Source organism: Schistocerca serialis, chromosome 4 (assembly GCF_023864345.2).
Source record: "Schistocerca serialis cubense isolate TAMUIC-IGC-003099 chromosome 4, iqSchSeri2.2, whole genome shotgun sequence".
Taxonomy (NCBI): Eukaryota; Metazoa; Arthropoda; class Insecta; order Orthoptera; family Acrididae; genus Schistocerca; species Schistocerca serialis.
Window position 1 is genome coordinate 353,509,211 of NC_064641.1, and position 21,625 is coordinate 353,530,835.

Below are 21,625 nucleotides of genomic sequence, written 5' to 3' on the forward strand. Positions count from 1 at the left end.
GTGGTGGAAGACTGAGCTAAATTTGTGGGCATACTTAACAATTATTAAAAAGAGATGTGAATTAATGGAGCAGGATATTGGAAAGGCCATAATACCAGTAGTGATGATGAAAGTGACTGGACACACACTTTGTGATATACATTGAATAGAAAAGAAATTCTATTCAACTGCAACAGAAATTGGTCATACAGCTGATGAAACCACAATTTAAATACCTGAAGACTTTCACAGCAGTCAGTAATAATAAGCATTTAATGGTAAGTAATATTTTTATTCATTTAGCAAGCATGAGATGCATTGACATGTATTTCCCCACTGCTGATGTTTTGAAATTGAATGTACTTCAGATCCTCCTCCCTGTGCAGTAACACAGTTTCTGTCAAAAGACATGAACAATCTCACTGCACAGTGCTAAAGTTATGTCAGGAAAATGATAAAGTGCAACCTGTTATTATTTGTGTCCTGTTAGCTGTTTCCTACGTTGTAGGAGGAACTTCTATTATGCTATTGTGAAGTTTTTGCTTTGTTGACAATTTTAGCTTGTAAATTACATCTTACTCTTGGAATTATGTTATGTTTTAAAGTTTTCTATAATTCGTATTTTATTTAAGTATCTCTTTTGAACTGTTGTGTATTTTAATCTGTTTCAAACAGGCCATGGGAAGTGTGTGGAATTTGTAAAAAAATATGGACTACCATTTTTAATGGTCGGTGGTGGTGGCTACACGATACGGAATGTTTCACGATGTTGGACTTACGAGACTTCAGTAGCTCTTGGTGTTGAAATAGCCAATGAATTGCCATACAACGATTATTTTGAATATTTTGGTCCAGATTTTAAACTGCACATTAGTCCTTCTAACATGGCAAATCAGAATACACCTGAATACTTGGAGAAGATTAAGTAAGTGGATATTAGTAAAATTAAAAAAAGGTAGTTGTTTGTAGTTAACTAAAGGAAAGAAATGTAAGTGTGCGCACTTCGATGGACAAATGCATGCATTGCTGTCACGCGTGTTTACAGTGGCAATCAGTTTGCCTAACAGTATTTAATTGTTGAGTGAAAGAAATACTGACTGTGAGAAATGATTATTATTTCAAACATTGGGACCAGCAAGACTTAACATACCTAAACATTAGGAAGTATTGGCTTATGAAGATTATAGAAATAAGTGTAATATTACTACAACAGTCCATTGCCAGATTACAGGGTTGAAAATTATCGAATACATTGCTTAGTCGTTGGTGTGCACATATTGTTGAAAATATGTTCAACTAATAGTATTGCAATTGCAATTTTAATGCTAAAAGATTGAAACAGCTCTATTGCCCAAGCAGCTGGAGATAGCGGTCATGTGTGTGAGAGGTCTACCTGCTAATGTGAAAGTGTTTGTTTTCTTTCTAGTCTGAAGAAGGCTTTGACCAAAAGCTTAGTGTGTAACAGTATTTTAATTTTTACAGTGAGTAACAGTCTATGTTTCATAATATTTGTTAACTGCATTTTGTTATAGCCCCAACTGTCCAAGAATGCTGAAAAATAAAAAACAAAATGGAAAAAAAAATAAATAAAATGCTTGCAGCTGTTAAATATTTCCCAACATCACATCCCATTGTAACTGTGGTAGAAAAGGACAAAAACTGAAAATATTAAACCCAAAAGTCTCTTAGTTACTGGGGCTGTATGTCACAGGCAATTTATTTGTAACATGAAATCAAACTATGAAAATTCCACATAGGGCTACTTATTGTATAGAGAACACATCAAGTTGCTGACATGCACAATTAAGACATTTACATACAGATTTCGGCCACAGGAATCATCAGTAAAAGAGGAACACACACCATTCACACATACAAGCAAGCACACCTCATGCGCACACGACCGTCAACTCCAGCAGCTCGGACCGGAATGCAACATCACGAACGATGCAAGCAGCGATCTGGAGGGAGCAGGGAACAGGAAGGAGTGGGGACAGGGATGAACTGTGTCGGGTGGGAGTGTTCAGGGGCTAGAATGTCAACAGCTACAGTGTCGGGAGGTTCTGGGACAGGGAGGTGGAGAAGAAAGGTGCAAAAAAGGAGAGGACAGGGGAACCTCCTGACACTGCACTGTTGACATTCTAGTCCCTGCACACTCCACCAGACAGCATTCATCTCTCTCCCCACATGTACACTATCCCTTCCCCTCCCCTGCCCCTTCCAGATTGCTGCTTGCATTCCATGTGATGTTGCTTTCCGGGCTAAGATACTGGAGTTGATTGTCGTGTGTGCGTGAGATGTGCTTGCTTGTTGGCATGAATGCTCTCTCTCTCTCTCTCTCTCTCTCTCTCTCTCTCTCTCTCTCTCTCTCTCGCTCTCTCTCTCTCTGTTTTACTGATAAAGACAATGGCCGAAAGCTATATGTAAGTGTCTTTTAATTGAGCCTGTCTGCAACTGAGCATATGTTCTTTACGGTAAGTGGCAATCTGTCTTTTCTTACATTATGTGTAGCATTATTTGAGTATCCAATTAGCAGTATCCTACATGCATTGTAAGGGTCAAAGTAAAACAATTGTGACTGTAAACCTAATTCGAAAAGGTTTTTGAGCTCCTTATATGTCATCACATAACACAGAATTTGAAATGACTTTAACTCTTGGAAATTGCTTTAAATATCAGTATAGTTTCTCACAGACGAAACTTATTGTTCAGTGCAGTATGTCATTATCAAGTCAACAGAAAAGATTTTAGAAGTAGCATCTGAAGCACCGAAATTTGCATATCAGTAACTGACTAGTTGGAGACACGTTAAACCCAGTTTGCACCAGAAAGTGCACAAGCAGTTGAGCATCAGTGACAGATTGTTCTCTCTGGCATAAATGATAGGCAAGCAAACAGCATTCGATCTAGTTCAATTTGCATTCGCTGGTTCTTGCTCATCTTATGCTGGTCGTTCATCTTTCAGCAAACCATCAGTAGAAGTTAGCATGTTCTCTGCTTCAGCGGTCATAGCATTAAGAGAATTTTTCTGCAAATTACTTTTGTTATTTAACATGAGTTGGGTGATTTAGGAAATTATTAAAAGAGGATGTAATTTTGTTAAAGAATATAGAAAGCATAGATGCATGTCAGACCCAAAGGGGCCCACAGGCCAAAATTCCAGTAGAAAGATACACACTTGGTAGAAAATTGGCGAAGTATTCAAAAGTCCAGCTGGGTCTGTGAAAGAAATGCTTCAGTTAGGTGGGGGTGTAGATACACAAGCTTTTGTATCCTTTTTTTTTTATTAAAAAGGAATACTACAAAAAATGTCCTTGATAATAAAAAAAATACGAATAGGTACTAATAGTATGCTGATTGAAGTAAAATAAAAAATATGGAAAAGACCTGATCAATCTTCTGCTTTAAATTCGAGGTCATTGTAGCTACGTCACAGATGTATAAATCTTATTTTTTGGTGCTTTTAATATTTTTCATGTTATAACCGAACTTCTAAAAATAATTGTAACTTATATCGTGTTATCTCGTCTCCAAAAACTATAGCAATAGCCTATTGACAGGTCATCAATAATTTTACTTTCCATTAATAAAATGTAAATAACTTTCTCTTTGTTAATGGAATCCTTGAGTTTATTGTATATGCCAGTGCAGACATCAGGAACTATCTGAGATATACCTGTTACTGAAATGGGAAATGATTATTAACTTAACCATTTCACCTGCTGAGAACCAGGCATTTTTTGGGTTATGTTGCTTTTCAGTATTTAGCACCCTTCTTTTAAAATCATCCCTACCCCTTACCACCTGCACCCTCTCCTACCCCCCTCCAATGCAATGAGAAGCCAGTGAAAACCATCAAACAACATATATGCAAGGTTTTGGAATAATGCTAAGGCTAGTATTACACTATCAAATTTCTTTGACGAAGTTGCTTTGCCAAATATATTTGACATAGTGTAATAGAGAACCTTTGTCAAATTTATTTGATCATATCTAGTGCGTTCTGCGATTTGATCAAAGAAAGTGATAATCTTCCGTTAACTCCAAGTGGCTAGCATGTATAAACAAGCTGTAAAACCATTGTGTGCTGTGTATGTGGAGTAGAGGATCAAATTCAAAATGTGAAGGAGGTCATATTTCAAAGTGTATTATGACGTTATAAATATGAAAAGACATAATCTGGGATAAAATAAAATATATTTCCTTTTTTGGACTTGGCGATGGAAATCCGCCCTCTTTCTTCAAAGTGAATTAGAATAGTCTGCACTGACAGATTTGTATAGGAAACCAAAACCAGGAAATATTCAAGTTAAGGTCACTGTCACCACTGGTGTTTATTTTTCATTGAAAAGGGAGTTATAGAACTGTTGTTGTGTGCCAAGACCAGAAAATTAGCACAGATGGTAATTGTTGATGCAGCAGTGGTAGCTGAAACTGAATATTAATTGAGTTTTGTGCTAAATGTAATGTATGGAAACGGTAGGTTAAGAAATGCAGAAGAGTGTACCATGGCCGCCTATATTAGAAAACTAAATGTTGCAACATTTAGGTACACGCAAGACACAGAAGCAAGAACAAAGCCAAAAGGTCTTTTATAAGAATAAATAGCAAGTAATGTCCAAGAAAATAAAAATTGTGCCTAGTTTTGAATGTATTACAGTGAACTGAAATCCATAAAGAAATTTGTGACCTAACTATAATCGGCATAAAGCATCAGAAAGCACCATATGGCTTTAATTAAAGTGCAGCTACTCACAATGTTCCAGTGTGGACTGTAATTGTTGCATGACAGCAAAATATGGCAGATATTGTAATATGTTACTGTGGACCCGATTTATGCTGGAAAAAAGACTGGTGCTGTGAATGCAAGGAAGACATACAGAAATGTTTCCATATGTAATTGATAAGGAATGATGTGGGCAAAAAAGGCATAGTGTTGACTTTTATGTTTGTCACTTCCACAATTTGTTCAATATGAGCACCGGACACATTGACAAGATGTTGCGATCATCAAACAATGTGATCAACAGTTACTCGCAGCAGTTCCAGTGCAATGTGAGCAATATTTTCCTGTATACTGTTCTTCAGATCAGGTAGAGACTGAAAAGTCCCTGGTAAATTAGCTCTTTTAGATACTTACAGAACCAAAAGACCCATGGACTCAGATCGGGCGATCTTGCAGGCCATGCAACTGGAGAACATCCGGAGATAACAGATCTGCCACTGGAAGAATAACATGAGATCTTCCCCCATATTGCATGAAAACAATGGTTTCCACACAGTTGTGCTATTCCAAATCAGGACTCACATGCTGTAAAAGGAGGTATTGATATGTGCAAATTTTCTCGGTACACACCCTCTGGGTGTATTCTCTTCAAAGAAGAACGAACCAAAACTGAAGGTGCTTGTGAATCCGCATCACATAGTCACGTACTGCGAGTGCAGCAGCTCTTCAAGCAGAACATGCGGTTCAACAGTACCCCAAATTCCACAGTTCTCTGTATTCACAGCATTCTCTAGTGTAAAATGTGCCTCACCAACCCATAGAAAATTATCCAGGCACAAGTCATCAACTTCGATGTGTGTCAGTCAGAAACTGAAGAGCAGATGCAGAATGTCGCTGCGGATCATGAGGTTTCAGTTGCTGTACTGTGTGGATCTTGTGCGGGTACCAGTGTAAAATAGACTGCAAAACTTTCTGTACTGTTGACCATGGAATAGACAATTCTTTTGACACTGCACAAGTAATAGACTACCCGAGAGATGTGCTACATGGTCAGTTACAGCTACCCCAACGGTAATGTCCACCATGATAGGACACCTTCCTTACTTAGTTTTTCAAATTTCATTATAATTTTCTTTAAATCATATTATATGAATGCGTGGTGTCTGTTTCTTTGAAAGAACAGACTCTACGCAGACCCTGTGGCTGTGAAACACTATATGTAAATGGAAGGAGGATCACTGCCATCAGAGGCAGTGAGACATTAAGCGGAATCGGCAGCGTCAAACAAAAATGTGTACCAGATCGTGATTCGAACCTGGGATCTCCTACTTACTATGCGGGTGTGGTAACCATTGCACCTTTTGGGACACAGCGTTATTGTAGCTGCGTGGAATATCTCGGTATGCCTCATGGCCGATCCACACTTCCACTGAGCACCACTTATCCGCAGCCTCTATCCATCATACTCACGTTCACTAATCAGAGGTTCCTACAGGAGGTCTGACATCTTTCATGCATTTGCACTGAATAAAGTGGATTCATTGTCCAGCCAGCTTATCAATTATATGAATGCGTGGTGTCTGGTGCTTCAAAAGAACAGACACCATGCAGATCCCGCAGCTAAGAAAAATTATATCTAAATGGAAGAAGGATCATTGCTGTCAGCTGCAGTGTGACATTAAGTGGAATCAGCAGCGTCAAGCAAAAATGTGTGCCGGACTGGGATTCGAACCTGGGATCTTCTACTTACTAGGCAGGTGTGGCAACCAATGTGTCGTCTTCGACAGAGCGATATCGCAACTGCACAAACTATCTTGGTATGCCTCTCGGCCAATCTACTCTCCCACCGAATGCCATCTGCCCGACAGTCCCTGTCCGTGGATCGGCTGTGAGGCATACTGAGATAGTCCATGCAATTGCGATAATGCTGTCTCCTGGATGGAGCAGAGGTTACTGCACCTGCCTAGTAAGTAGGCGATCCCAGGTACGAATCCCAGTCCAGTACACAATTTCGCTTGACGCAACTGATTCCACTTAGTGTCTCACTGCAGCTGACAGCAGTGGTCCTCCTTACATTTATATATAGTGTTTCTTTCAGAGGAACAGACATCATTCATTCATGTAATTGATAAACCTGCCTGGGCAAATGGATACACTTTCTTCAGTGTGCATGCATAAAAGACATCGACCTTCTGTGGGAATCTCTGGATAGCGAACAGGAGTATAAGGGACAGGGACTGCGGGCAGGTGTCAGTGTGAATTGGCCGTGAGGCTTATGGAGATAGTACATGCATTTGCAACAACGCTGTGTCCGGATGGCGCAATGATTACTGCACCTGCCTAGTAAGTAGGAGATCCTGGGTTCGAATCCTCGTCTGGTTCACAGTTTTGCTTGGCGCCACTGATTCTGCTTAATTTTTCCTGCAGCTGACAGCAGTGATCCTTTTTCCACTTACATAGACTTCTTTACATCATCTAGCGACATCATGCCTCTCCTCAGACCTTTCAGTCAGTAATACACTCCCAATGCAGCACTGTAATTTTTGCTGTCCGTAAAGAGTTTCACTAATGGCACACAGTCTCTTTTTCTCAATAGCTGTACTGTTAACTGACATTAGGGCTTGTCAAATTACAGCGTGCTTGTCATATTATCATACAAACAGTGTACAGTGCAAGATTTGCGTTTGGTCGCCACAGTTGGAATGAATTTGTTTTCCAGCATAAATTGATTCCACATTAACACATCAGTATATCTACCAAGTCTCACTGCCATACGATAATTACAGCCCACATTAGACCTCTGCGAGTAGCTCAACTTTAATTCTGATCTCCTGGTACTTGGTGAACATGCGGGTATACTCATAACCAATTCCTTTTGAACTTCAATCAGGTTACAATTCATTTCTCATGTTAAAGGATTGATGATACTGTTACGACTTGGCTACTATGAACTGTATACACGACATTGCCAAATAGCTCAGTTGCTTAAAAGTTGAGAAATTAATAGTAGTGGATGTTGGACATAAAGATACAAAAGACACTGGGAATATAAATATAGATGTGAAATAGTTACAGATGGTGGAAACAGGTGATGAATAAGATTGTAGAGGAGAAGATTAAAACTAAAGAACAAAACTACAGAAACTACCAGATATGCTGGAAGAAGCAGTGAATAAATAAAGAAATGGATTGATGAGGGGTTGAAAGATACCGCACAGTCCACAGTGGACCATGGCAGTAATGAGGAGTCAAAATGGGTTGGCAGGAGAAATGAAAAGGAAAAAAAAAAGTTTTTTTATTTCTAGTAAGTTATATAAATTTTCGAATTAATGACTTGAGAATATATCTTAATATGTAGCACTGTATATGTGAAATATAAATGTTTTAATTGTCTATTTTGTTCAGTAGTACTGTTTGTCATAAACACTTTCTTGGGAGATGTAGATGTAAAAGTTGATTTGTTAATCACTTGTCAGTGATCTACAGCCTTTTAATTTTCTATTGTAATATACACCAGTAAATTGGTATTTAAAAGTAAATAGTATGGAGGAGACACATGACACATTGGACATAGGTTCCAGTCTTGGGTCTTATTGGAAAATGAAGGCACCACCAAACCTTTTCTTGGGATTCCTTTCATTAGTTAATCTTTCACCACCGTCACCTCTATATGATTGATTCCATGGATGATTTTAATGTAGGAAGTTAGTTGTAAGCCTACAATAATAACAAAATATTCATCTTTAATGATAGTCAAACAGAAAATTGATGTTGAAAGAATCAAATTGAATAACGAATTTGGTTAACACTTTTAAGTGCCATGTATTTCTCAAAGTGTCGAGTAGAAATTTCATGGCTCAGCATCATGTATGCTGAGTTCTTTTTTGTCATTCTAAATCACAGAAATGAAAATCTATAAACCTGCTGCTACTGTTATGCAAATTTTATCCAACATATTTGATGTGCAAACTGTTTCTGTATGGTATTTTTGTCCTTGTTTGTTACTGATTAGAGTCTTGTTTCATACTTAATTTTTGACATATCCATCACTTAACTAATAATAGGACATATGTTGACACTACATGTTTCGGACTCTAATCCAACCTTGACAAATTCACCCTCATTCGAATTATTTTTCATGATCATTGGAATTACACACCTTCCAGATGTAAATATATCATCAAATATGTTTGAAGATTAGAACAGTCAGTGATCTCTGAAGCTTCCTTCGTGTTCACAACCCAGAGATTCTAAAACTTTTGACTTGCTTTGGGTAGGGGGTGGGTTTAGGGGTCTTGAGAAGTTCACATTTAGATCATGATTGAAACTTTATTTAAACTTTTTGTCGGAATTTTGCATCTCCAACCAAAAAGATCAGTCATATAACAAAACTTACTGACAGATTAAAACTGTATGCCCGAGCGAGACTCGAACTCTGGACCTTTGCCTTTCGTGGGCAAGTGCTCTACCATCTGAGCTACCGAAGCACGACTCACGCAAGGTTCGCAGGAGAGCTTCTGTAAAGTTTGGACGGTAGGAGACGAGATACTGGCAGAAGTAAAGCTGTGAGTACCGAGCGTGAGTCGTGCTTCGGTAGCTCAGATGGTAGAGCACTTGCCCGCGAAAGGCAAAGGTCCCGAGTTCGAGTCTCGGTCGGCACACAGTTTTAATCTGCCAGTAAGTTTCATATCTGCGCACACTCCACTGCAGAGTGAAAATCTCATTCTGGAGTCATATTACAGTCAGCAACAAAGGAAAAAGGAATTTTGCAGGATGTATTCTAGGAATCTAAATTGTAAAGAGTTAAACTCTTTGAAATACATTGAACCAGATAATTTAAGGAAAAGTGATGATGTTCAATATAAGTAACGTACGTGTTGTCTAAGAACATATAATTGATATGAGAAATGGCAGTATGACAGTCATTTTATCAAAGAAATGTAAAGCATGAGAAAACTCATGTAATTAAATCTTGTTCACTACTGATAGATGTGTCAGAAAAAAGTTAAAACTGTTTTCTAACTGCATAAACATAAAAAAGTGCCCACATTAAACAAACGAAGTGACAAGACAGTATTACGAACTGTCCAAACAAAGTAGTCACCACCAGCAAGTCTTAAAGGGACAAAATGTTCTGGGCAGTCTAGATATTGTTGTTCACTGCAGCATTCCTGATATAAATTGCTGTTTTTCAGAAAGTTTTGTTTTTAGTTTCTGGGTATCAACCAATCAATAGGCGATAAAATAATGCATATCACCAAGGATCTTATCATTTACCTGACTCTACATTATTTAACATCAGATACCTACATCTTAATCTGTACTCTACAAGCCATCTTACAGTGTGTGGCAGAGAGTGGTTTGTGTAGCACTATCACTCCCCCTTTCCTTCTACAGTCGCAAATGCTTTGCGGAAAGAACAATTGACAGTAAGCCTCTATGTGTGAACAAATCTGATTTTATCTTCATGGTATTTTAGTGATGTATACATAGGTGGAAGCAATATATGTGCTAAGACAAAAAACGATGATGTGCAATGAAGGAATTATCCGAGTGGGTCAGAAACTGGTAGATGTGAGGTACGTCTAAAGAAAAACAAATTATTGTAATTTCATGAAAATTGTATGATTTATTCAAGAGAAATAGTTTCACAAATCAATTAAGTCAGCAACGTGTTGGACCACTTCTGGCCCTTACGCAAGCAGTTAATCAGTGTGGAATTGATTGATAAAGGTGTAGAAAGTCCCCATGCAGAATGTTATGTCAAATTCTATCTGACTGGAGCATTAGATCATAAAAAATGGAAGGCTCTGTCCATAATACTCCAAATGTTTTAAAGTGCGGAGGGATCCGGCAACCTTGTTGGTCAAGGTAGGGTTTGTCAAGCTTGAAGACGAGTAATAGAAACTCTCACCATGTGCGGGTGGTTGTTATATTGCTGAAATATGAGCCTGGGATGGCATTCCATGAAGGAAAACAAAATGGATTGTAGAATATCATTGAAATACTGCAGTGCTATAAGGGTGCTGCGAACGACAACCAAAGGGGTCATGACGTGTAAAGAAATGTCACTCCAGACTTTCACTCCTGGTTGTCAGGCCCTGTATTTGGTAACAAAAAAATGGTTCAAATGGCTCTGAGCACTATGGGACTTAACTTGTAAGGTCATCAGTCCCCTAGAACTTAGAGCTACTTATACCTAACTAACCTAAGGACATCACACACATCCATGCCCGAGGCAGGATTCGAACCTGCGACCATAGCGGTCGCGCGGTTCCAGACTGTAGCACCTAGAACCACTTGGCCACCACGGCTGGCATTTGGTAACAGTCAGGTTGGTATCCCACTGCTGTCCTCAGCATCTCCAGACGTGTCTTCACTGGTCATGGGGCTCATTTCTAACAGGGGAAACTCCCCAGCACACCCTCCTCAGATTTAGTGGCAATATTGCCAGTGGATAGCCCATCAAAAACTGGACACAAATAAAGCATGAAAACAGGAAGAAGGAGTTCTGAATTGTGATAAACGATCCAAGAACAAGAAGTGCTATAAAGTGCAGCCTGAAACAGCATCGTCATCATGGGTAAGGTTTCATGGTGTTGGACTCCCAAGTGGGCAAGCTGTTTTCAAAACTCCCTTGTGTTGTTATTATTATTATTGTTGTTGTCATAATTATTTTATTATTATTACTTTTTTTTCCGGAACATTATGAACTGTCCGCCTGCTCATTGAAATGTTTGTTCTTTTTCTGTAGTCTTGGCAGTTGTCATATTATAAGTTGGTTATGGAATATGAGTCATGGTAAGAATACTTTTCTGTCACAAGTAAATGTGATAAATAGTCAGATCAGGCGATATACCACATAGGACGTCTCACAGAAATTAAAACAACAAGTAAAGGGGTGTGAACTATGTTACAACAAAAAATTCGAGTCAAGGCTTCCAAAACAGAACACAACTTCAAAAACATTGAAAATGTGTTTTGGCAGAGCACAGAGAATTTGAGTGATTGTGAAACTGTTGCATCCATTTGTTGCAGATTATGTGACAAACTATTATGTTTCCATCATTTCCTTGGAAGTAATCAAATTCACACTCACACAAACACCAATATCGGGCAAGGAGGCATATCTCATTCTCTTACCAGTCATACAAATTAAGTTCATCAATGAGAGATTCCTGTCATATGACACATATTGTCATTAATGCCCTGTATATCACACAAGACACTGGAGGATTCAGTTGACTTGTCACCTTGTCATCAAACATTTGAGGTTTCCATTCAAAAGCCACTTCCTTTCGGCTCCTAATGGAGTTGTACAGAATCATATTTCATTATAGGTCGCTATCTTATACCTCACTGTTGTAAACGGGTATTATGCCATGACATAGACACAATTTTGAATAAAGTGGGAAAAAAAGTAGGCACGAGGGAGGTTTGAACATGGCTCACCTCTTTGGCAGTTCAACACCGTAACCACTTAACTACAATGCCATTTCTCTTCCCAGCTGCTGTATTTTCCATTTCTTGTTCTTGGATCATTCAGTGTTTCTATTTTGCTTTTTTTCCTGTTTTTGTGCTTGATCGGTGTTCAGTTTTTGACTGGCAGTCCACTGGGCCCTCTCACCACTAAATTTGAGGGGGCTGCAATGGGGAGATTCTCTTGTAAGCAGGACTCATCACTGAAGACAATTTTACTCCAGTCAGTGAGATTCCAGGCCAAAGACGTGGCTAGAGACGCCTCGGACAGCATTGGGTTATCAGCCTGACTGTCGCCCATCATATGGTCCGATAACCAGCAGTAATGATCTTGGGTGCCATTTATTTTCATAGCAGAACCACTCTGCTTTACTGACCATGGCAAGCCATGCTGGGCTTACCTTTCAGATCGCCAGATCTATACCCATTGCGGAGCATTTGGAGTATTAGGGGCAGAGCCCTCCAATCATTTCAGGATTTTTTTGTTGTAACGTGCTGATTGGGCAGAATCTGGCACAATATCCATCAGGAAGACATCCAACAACTGTGTTAATTAATGTCAAGCCGAATAACTGCTTGCATAAGGGCTAAAGGTGGACCAGTGCATTATTGAGTTATTCAATTCGTGAAACCCTTTCTCCTTACTAAATCATCCAATTTTTCTGAAATTGTAGTCATTTGTTTGTCTGTAGATGCGCATTTCTGTCCCATTCTGATAATTGTGACACAGTATATCATTTTCTTTTTTCGCCTTAGAACGTATTTGTTGACTTCTACGAATGTACAACCTTGGAACTTGAAAAATAAATTGCACCTTAATGCAGAATGCCTCTCTTGCAGTGTCTGCCACTAGAGTTGCTTGCTGAATGATCATGATTTTCTTTGGATTATTTCTACTTCTTCTATAAAGCCTACAGATACCATACTGATGAACAGTACTAAAGTATTGGTCGAATGAGGGTTTTTTAAGCTGCCTCTGCTGTTGACGGACTAGATAAAGTTCCTGAGGACTCTTCCGACGAATCTACACTATGTGATCAAAACTATCCGGACACCCCCAAAAATGTTTTTCATATTAGGTGAATTGTGCTGCCACCTACTGCCAGGTACTCCATATAAGTAACCTAAGTAGTCATTAGACATCATGAGAGAGCAGAAAGGGGACGCTCCGCGGAATTCACGGACTTCAAATGTGGTCAGGTGATTGTGTGTCACTTGTGTCATACGTCTGTATGCAAGATTTCCATACTCCTAAACATCCCTAGACCCACTGTTTCTGATGTGATACTGAAGTGGAAACACGAAGGGACCTCTTCTGTTGACTGACAGAGACTGCCGCCAGTTGAAGAGAGTCGTAAATTGTAATAGGCAGACATCTATCCAGACCATCACATACGAATTCCAAACTGCATCAGGATCCACTGCACGTACTATGACAGTTAGGCAGGAGTCGAGGAAACTTGGATTTCATATTTCATGGTCGAGCAGCTGTTCATAAGCTACACATCATGCCAGTAAATGCCAGACGATGCCTTGCTTGTTGTAAGGAGCATAAACATCGGACAACTGAACAGTGGAAAAACATTGTGTGGAGTGATGAATCACAGTAAACAATGTGGCGACCAAATGGCAGTGTGTGGGTATGGTGAATGCCCGGTGAACGTCATCTGCCAGCATGTGCAGTGCCGACGTAAAAATCGGAGGCGGTGGTGTCGTGTGGTCGTGTTTTTCATGGAGGGGAGTTGCATCCCTTGTTGTTTTGTTTGGCACCATCACAGCCCAGGCCTACATTGACGTTTTAAGCACCTTCTTGCTTCCCACAGTGGGAGAGCAATTCAGTGATGGCGCCTGCATCTTTCAACACGATCAAGCACCTGTTCATAATGCACGGCCTGTGGCGAGATGGTTACACGACAGTAACATCCCTGTAATGGAGTGGCCTGCACAGAGTCCTGAGCTGAATCCTATAGAACAGCTTTGGGATGTTTTGGAATGCCGACTTTGTGCCAGGTCTCACCGACCGACAACGGTACCTCTCCTCAGTGCAGCACTCCATGAATAATGGGCTGCCATTCCCCAAGAAACCTTCCAACACCTGATTGGACGTATGCCTGTGAGAGTGGAAGCTGTCATCAAGGCTAAGGGTGGGCCAACACCATATTGAATTCCAGCATTACCAATGGAGGGTGCCTTGAGCTTGTAAGTCATTTTCAGTCAGGTGTCCAAATACTTTTGATCACATAGTGTAACTGGCATCTGCCTTTCCTGTGTTAGTTGTATATGGTCATTCCACTTTAAACCACTTTGTATGCATACTCACATATATTTTATGGAGGTAACACCTTCTCGTTATTGTTTCGCAGTTATGTAATCATTTAATAATAGGTGTTTCCATCTAAGTATACACAATTAATTACATTATATATCTAAAAACAAAGATGATGTGACTTACCAAATGAAAGTGCTGGCAGGTCGACAGACACACAAACAAACACAAACATACACACAAAATTCAAGCTTTCGCAACAAACTGTTGCCTCATCAGGAAAGAGGGAAGGAGAGGGAAAGACGAAAGGATGTGGGTTTTAAGGGAGAGGGTAAGGAGTCATTCCAATCCCGGGAGCGGAAAGACTTACCTTAGGGGGGAAAAAAGGAAAAAAGGACGGGTATACACTCACACACACACACACACACACACCCATCCACACATATACAGACACAAGCAGACGTATTTAAAGACAAAGAGTTTGGTCTTTAAATACGTCTGCTTGTGTCTGTATATGTGTGGATGGATATGTGTGTGTGTGCGAGTGTATACCCGTCGTTTTTTTCCTTTTTTTCCCCCTAAGGTAAGTCTTTCCGCTCCCGGGATTGGAATGACTCCTTACCCTCTCCCTTAAAACCCACATCCTTTCGTCTTTCCCTCTCCTTCCCTCTTTCCTGATGAGGCAACAGTTTGTTGCGAAAGCTTGAATTTTGTGTGTATGTTTGTGTTTGTTTGTGTGTCTGTTGACCTGCCAGCACTTTCATTTGGTAAGTCACATCATCTTTGTTTTTAGATATATTTTTCCTACGTGGAATGTTTACCTTTATTATAACCATACAATTAATTACATTTGTCTATACGGAGAGTCAGTTGTCACACACTGCACCAAGTGTTGATCCTCTGTAGGTCTTCCTGCATTTTGTTACAATTTTCTAGCAATCCGACTTACCTCTGTACAACAGTGTCATTCGTGAAAAGTCCCACGAACTTCTTGTATTGTGTACTGTCATTTATGTATATTGTGAAAAGTTATTGGCCTATAATACTTCCTTGGGGTGCAACTGAAGTTAGTTTTACATATGAAGACTTCTCTCTGCTGAGAGTGACGTGCTGTGTTCTGTTGCTATAAACTGTTCAATCCAGTCATGCAGTTGGTCTGATATTCCATACACATGTATTTTGTTCATTAGGTGGCAGTGTGGAACTGTATTGAAGAAATACAGCATCTATCTGGACACCGTTACCTACTGATTTATAGGTCACATGGATGAACAGAGTGAGCTGGGTTTCCATTATCATTGTTTTCGGAACCTATGTTGATTGCCACAGAGGAGATATTCAGTTTCCAGAAATGTCATAATATGTGAGCACAATAGATGTTCCAAAATTCTACAACAGACATATGTTAGATGTAGGCTATAGTTTTGTGCATCTGTGCAACGAACCTTTTACAAAACAGGAATGATTTGTATATGTGGTGTTTGTTCTTTCGGACATAGAAACCATTTTGATCCTGCAGGCACTACGAATCAAGACAGAAAGAAATGAAAGGCATTAGCTGCAAGTGGACACTGCTTTATATCAGAGCTAAGTCAAAAGTTTGTGTCGAACTGGGTTTTGAACCCGGGTGTCCTGCTTACTAGGCACATGTACTGACCAGTGTGCCATGTGGACACAGTGGTCACCACAACCACATGGACTTTCCTAGCGTGCTTCCCCTCAAACACAAATTCTCAACTTATACCACACACTAGCGATGTAATGGACCTGCTCATTAGCCTCTTTGCTCACGGCATCTTGTCGATTCCGTAAGTGTTCGAGGTTGGTGCGCATCTGCTCTGTCTGGGTGGTGTAGTGGTCAGCGCATCTGCCCAGTAAGCAAGAGACCTGGGTTCGAATCCTGGACCAGGACAAATTTTCACCTTCCCCCAATGATATAAATGAATTCCACTGGCAGCTTCTTTAATTCTTTTGTGTTTGGAATGACTTGGGCTCTTTTCCAATCATCAGGGACACTTAGCTCTGCCAGAGACATATGGTACACAGCTGCTAGAAAGGGGCAAGTTGTTCTGTAGATTCGATGTAAAATCATGCTGGTAGCCATTGTGTTTAGTGTTCTTTCCTGTGTTGAAGGATTATGCTTTTTTTCTGTCATATGCGAAACAATTTTGGAAGAAAAAAGTTTAGTATTTAGGCTTTTTCTGTGGCATCCTCCATTTCAGTCCATTATGGTCACAGAGTGTCTGGTCAGAGGGTTTCAATCTCTTTACTGATTTAACTAAAGACAAACACTTAGGATTTTTTGTTAAGTTAATAAATAGAATTTTACTTTTGAACTTGTTGAACATTTCACGCACAGCCCTCCTTTTTATAATTTTGGCTTTGTTTCATTTTTGTCTGTCTGTCTGAATTTAAATTTGCAGTGAAACTGTCTTTGTTTTCAGCAAGTTTCTAACATGACTGCAAAACCATGGCAGTCTTCTCCATCCCTCACTACTTTGCTCTACTCATACCTGTTTAAAGTGTATTGTTCAGTGCTCTTAGAACTTGTCATTGATACTCAACATTGTTAGCGTCGCAAAAGAAATTTCCATGCTGACCGCTCAGGTAATCTGAAATCTGTTCTTGTCACACTTGCTAAGGAGAAAGGTCTTCCTACCTTTGTTTGTATTCACATTTACGTCCTTATCCATCAGTGCTGCAACAGCCTTATGATCACTTGTTCCCTGTTGTATGTTAACATATTGGGTCTGTTTGTCACCAGCAGAACTAAGAATTTACCTTCACAAGCTGGGTACTTGATAAACTGCTCATGGTAATTTTCAGATAAGGCATTTAGAATAGTTTCACTAGATTCTCTGTCCTGACTGTCTGCCCTAATCACTTGAGTCTCCCAGTCAACAGCTGATAAGTTGAAATCTCTCAATAAATACAACAGTATGACCAGGAAATTTACAAAACATTTTCCAAATTTCTCCTCAGCTGCTCTGCCACTACCGCTTCTGAGGCAAGGCGTCTATAAAAGCGTCTGATGACCTGGTTTGATCTGTCTTTTAACACTTGTCTTCACCCAAATTATTTATTATTTATACTAATCTCACTAGATATTATTGTATTTTTATGACTATAAACATGCCTCCACCGGTAGCATTCAACCTGTCTTTCCGACATATGTTCCAATCAGAGTTTAGAATTTCATTGCTATTAATATCTGGTTTTGGCCACTACCCTATTATCCACTTCCTGTGTGTAGTGCATGCCTGATGACACATTTAGGGAATGGGAGGGGGAGTGTTGTAAAATTCTACACCTGATATCTACACTGTCCTTTATTGTATTGAATATTAAGATTGTTCATAGTAGCTCATTGTGCATGCTTTTGTTTGGAATTGTGGCACTAATGGGTTGTGTTATGTATATGATGATTGGCTTCATTGAGTCTTTTTATCCATTTTCTTTTGAGAACTGAGCACATGAGCTTTTGCTTTGTGTTAACGGGCCTTCATTTTCCTCCTTATCTTGTAAAGATAATTTATTCATTTATCAAGAACTGCTATGTAGTTTGATCAGCAAATGTGTTGCTTTGAGACTTCAGATTTTTATGTTATTATCAAATATTTTGTTTATAACAATTGCAAGCAAAACCAACACTGAGCAGTGATATGAGTTAATTTTATTTTTTATTTCAGGACGAGGTTATTTGAGAATTTAAGGATGTTACCACATGCTCCAGGTGTACAGGTGCAGGGTAAGCAGAAAATATATTTCAGGTTAATTTCATGGTGTAAAATGTTTCTTTTCCTGCTCTTGTTTCGCTGTGTTAAGATTGAAAAAGCAAGTATGTGATGTGAAGAGTCGAAGGCAAAGAGCTGGGATATGAAATTGACAGCTAAAGATTATATTTATTAATCTGAGAAAAAGATACTTAAAAAGAAATGTTTATTATGGAGTACTGATGACCATTCACTCACAGTAAACAACAATTTTCTTTGTTGTACTTGTAAGTCTCATTATTGTCATCGTCCAAGTAGAACAACACTGACAAAACGAGGAACCTATGCTTGACTCCAGTAACATATGGGCATATATTGTTTGAAATAATGGACATACAATTTACGAATGCCTTAATTTGCAGTGATGACATTAAAAATGTGTGCAGTGGAAATTTGCACTCATAGTTTCCAGAGAGGTCTAGCTTTTAGATTGTAAATTTTGGACAGAAAGGCATCACACAACAGAAATTTGAGACCTGTCTTCTGACTGATACATATGTGAACTGTAATTGCTAAAAACTTTCCAGTTTCAGTGAGTGTTACTCTATGTCACTTTCATAGTGTACAATAAAAGAAAGGGAATTATTATCCCCTAACTTCGGCATATAGTTTACATTCCTGCTTTCTTCTTCTGCTTTATTAAGACCCTTCAGGATCACATGTGGCTTGTTTTGCATGCCTTCTTTTTTCCCAGTACCTCTTCATTCTCTCAGCTCTTCTCTTCCTTTCTTCTTCTGTTAAGACAACTTTGACTTTGGTGTCCGGCCACCTGTGACCATCCACCGACCCTTTATAATTCTCCCTGTCCTGTACTACTGCCTACAGAGTCCTTTGTTTTATTCCTACAGCCTTCCAGTCATCTCTGACTTCCTTCACCCAGTTGTTTCCTGTATGACATGTAGCATTCTGTATCATCTTAGCCAACCTCTCCTCATCTATACTCATGATGTGTCCAAAAACTTGTAACTTCTTCTTCCATTTCTCGCTCAATATGGGTTCAATATTTACATACAGTTCCTGTCGTGTTACGTGTATACAGATATCCCCATGTTTTTTGGTGCCCCAAATGTCTCTCAAAATTTTCCACTCCTCGTTCTCTAACTGTATACAAGCTCATTTGCTGAGTGTGATTGTATCTGATGCATACAGAGCAGCATTTCTTACAGTTGCTTTGTAATGGCACAATTTGGCTTTCCGTGACAAGATTTTTCTTGCCATATGTTATATTCAATGCATACCAAAGCTTCTGCAAAAGCTGTGCCCTGTCTACTGTGCTACTGTTTCCCTGTATGCCACCAGTTACTTTCTCCCCCAAATAACGAAATCTGTTGGCTTTCTCAACCACTTGGCCATTTATCTTCCAGTCAGACTCAGTGTTTAGTGTCTTGGTCTTCTAGTGTGCAATCTTCAGTCCAACCTTCTCTGGTGTTTTGGCTAGATTTTTTAATGCTGTATTCACTTCTTCTTCTGTCTCATTTAAAAGTGCCATGTCATCTGCGAATGCCAGGCAGTCCACTGTTGCATTATGTTTAACCATGTACCCTATTTATACACCTGCCTCACTATTTCGTCCAAAACCAGGTTAAATAAAATTGGTGACAGCCCATCCCCTTGTCACACTCCTGTTTTTATTTCGAAGCCTGATCCTGGCAGTAGTGTTGTTTAATGTTTCCTTTATTATTGCTTGTGTTGTAGCAACCAGTCCTCTATCTTCCTTTCCCATGTCTATGTTCTGTTATCCTTTTTATTGTGAATATCTGTTCTGTACAGTTCGTCCTTTTTTTTAAAGCCACTCTGGTGCTCTCCTGTTGTTGTCCCCAGTTGTTCTTCAACTCTGCTCAGCAAGATTCTCTACAAAACCTTGTACCCTTTGTTAAATAGAGAGATGCCCCTGTAGTTATCCAGTACTTTATTGTTCCCTTTTTCGCGTAATGGTATTGCTTTGTGTGTTAAATGAAAGAATCTGTCAGAAAGTACACAAAAATATTTATAGATTCACTGCATTCATCTAAACATATATTGTACTGTCCAGATTGGCCTGAAAATACATGATTGACCTTGGTTTTCTGCAATCCCACTCATCGGGTTTAACATCTAGATGACTAACAGTGATGTTTGTCTCTTATGTGCCTTGATTCTACTACAGTCATATTTGAAAATAATATCACTTTGTAATTACCTACTGAAAATACTCTCAACTGAAATCTGAATAAAAATACTGAATAATTTGTGCTCATTGTCCTCAGACTCATCTGCATCATTTTCCAAGAAATCAAGTGTTGCTATTTATAAAATCCCAAAAACTCTAGAAATTTTAGTGTTGGTCAGACACCACCTTGCCATGCTGATTCAGCCGAGGTCACAAACGAAAAACATGTCGCTGCAGAGACCCACCAAAAAGAAAAAGTATGTGTTTCTCCAATGTGCCAACCTCCTCTCCCAATTTAGTAATACTTGAACTATATCACCTACTTAGAAGTTGAAGTGAGTGGGAATTACAACACTTACAGGGATGAGAGGAACCATCAAGAAAGTGTGTACTTAAAAATTTTGGGTGGCAGACTTCTCGGTAGTCTGTTCAAATCAGTATTTTTTTTACAGGTTTCATCCCCAAAGTGCTAATCTTTTGTGTGTGGATTAGATAATGATGTCACATTCATTTTGTAAGCAATGGTATCAACTAAATAACTGTATTCAAAGCCCTTGATTGTCTCCAGAAGGAATAACTGGGAATAAATAAATAGAGGACTAACAAATTCACATGTTCCTTTAGTAAGGAAAATGATTATAAAATTAGGATTATTTTGATACACTGGAATCAAAAGAGGAATCATACTTACAATCTTCTGAGTACCATGTGTGTTAGGGTGACAGCTTGAGCCATAATGTTCCTGAATGATTTAGATGAAAATTAAACTGATTTTGATGGGTATTTCCTAAAACATATATTAATGAAATACATATTAATAACTGGAAGAACTTAGCATCCAATAGAACAGACTCCTAACAGTAACCTATAACAATAATAAGTTTATGTTCCATAGGTGGAAACCTGTTGAACTGCTTAACTCTCATTTTCCAGAAGGTAAAATTTTGGTCAGTTAGACAATAAGATATTTTCTGTTCTGGCTCATGTAATTTGAAAATATCAGCCAGCTTTCAAGATTATTGATCTGGTAATGCTATGATTTTTGCTGTACAGTCCTCTTTAGTACTTTTCACTACCCTATGAATGATGATTGTTTCATACATCCCATTTAGTTTGCATCTGAAATAAAATTTTGATGGAAATATGTGGAACATGTCTAGTTTTTCAGTACATTTTGTGTGTGGATACTACAGTGTTGCAATAGCAATTTCATGTTGCATGATGACTGTTTCCTTCAAAGTCAGTAGCGAATA

General features: G+C 39.0%; 1 protein-coding gene across 2 annotated transcripts in view; it reads left to right on the forward strand.

Annotated features, from left to right (window-relative positions):
* LOC126474139 (histone deacetylase HDAC1) overlaps positions 1–21,625 on the forward strand; it is a 156,659-nt gene that overhangs the window by 108,513 nt on the left and 26,521 nt on the right. For both annotated transcript variants that reach the window (XM_050101583.1, XM_050101584.1), the window contains exons 6-7: positions 655–904; positions 18,140–18,198. In XM_050101583.1, the coding sequence (XP_049957540.1) occupies positions 655–904; positions 18,140–18,198 (309 nt within the window). The remainder of the gene's footprint in view (positions 1–654; positions 905–18,139; positions 18,199–21,625) is intronic.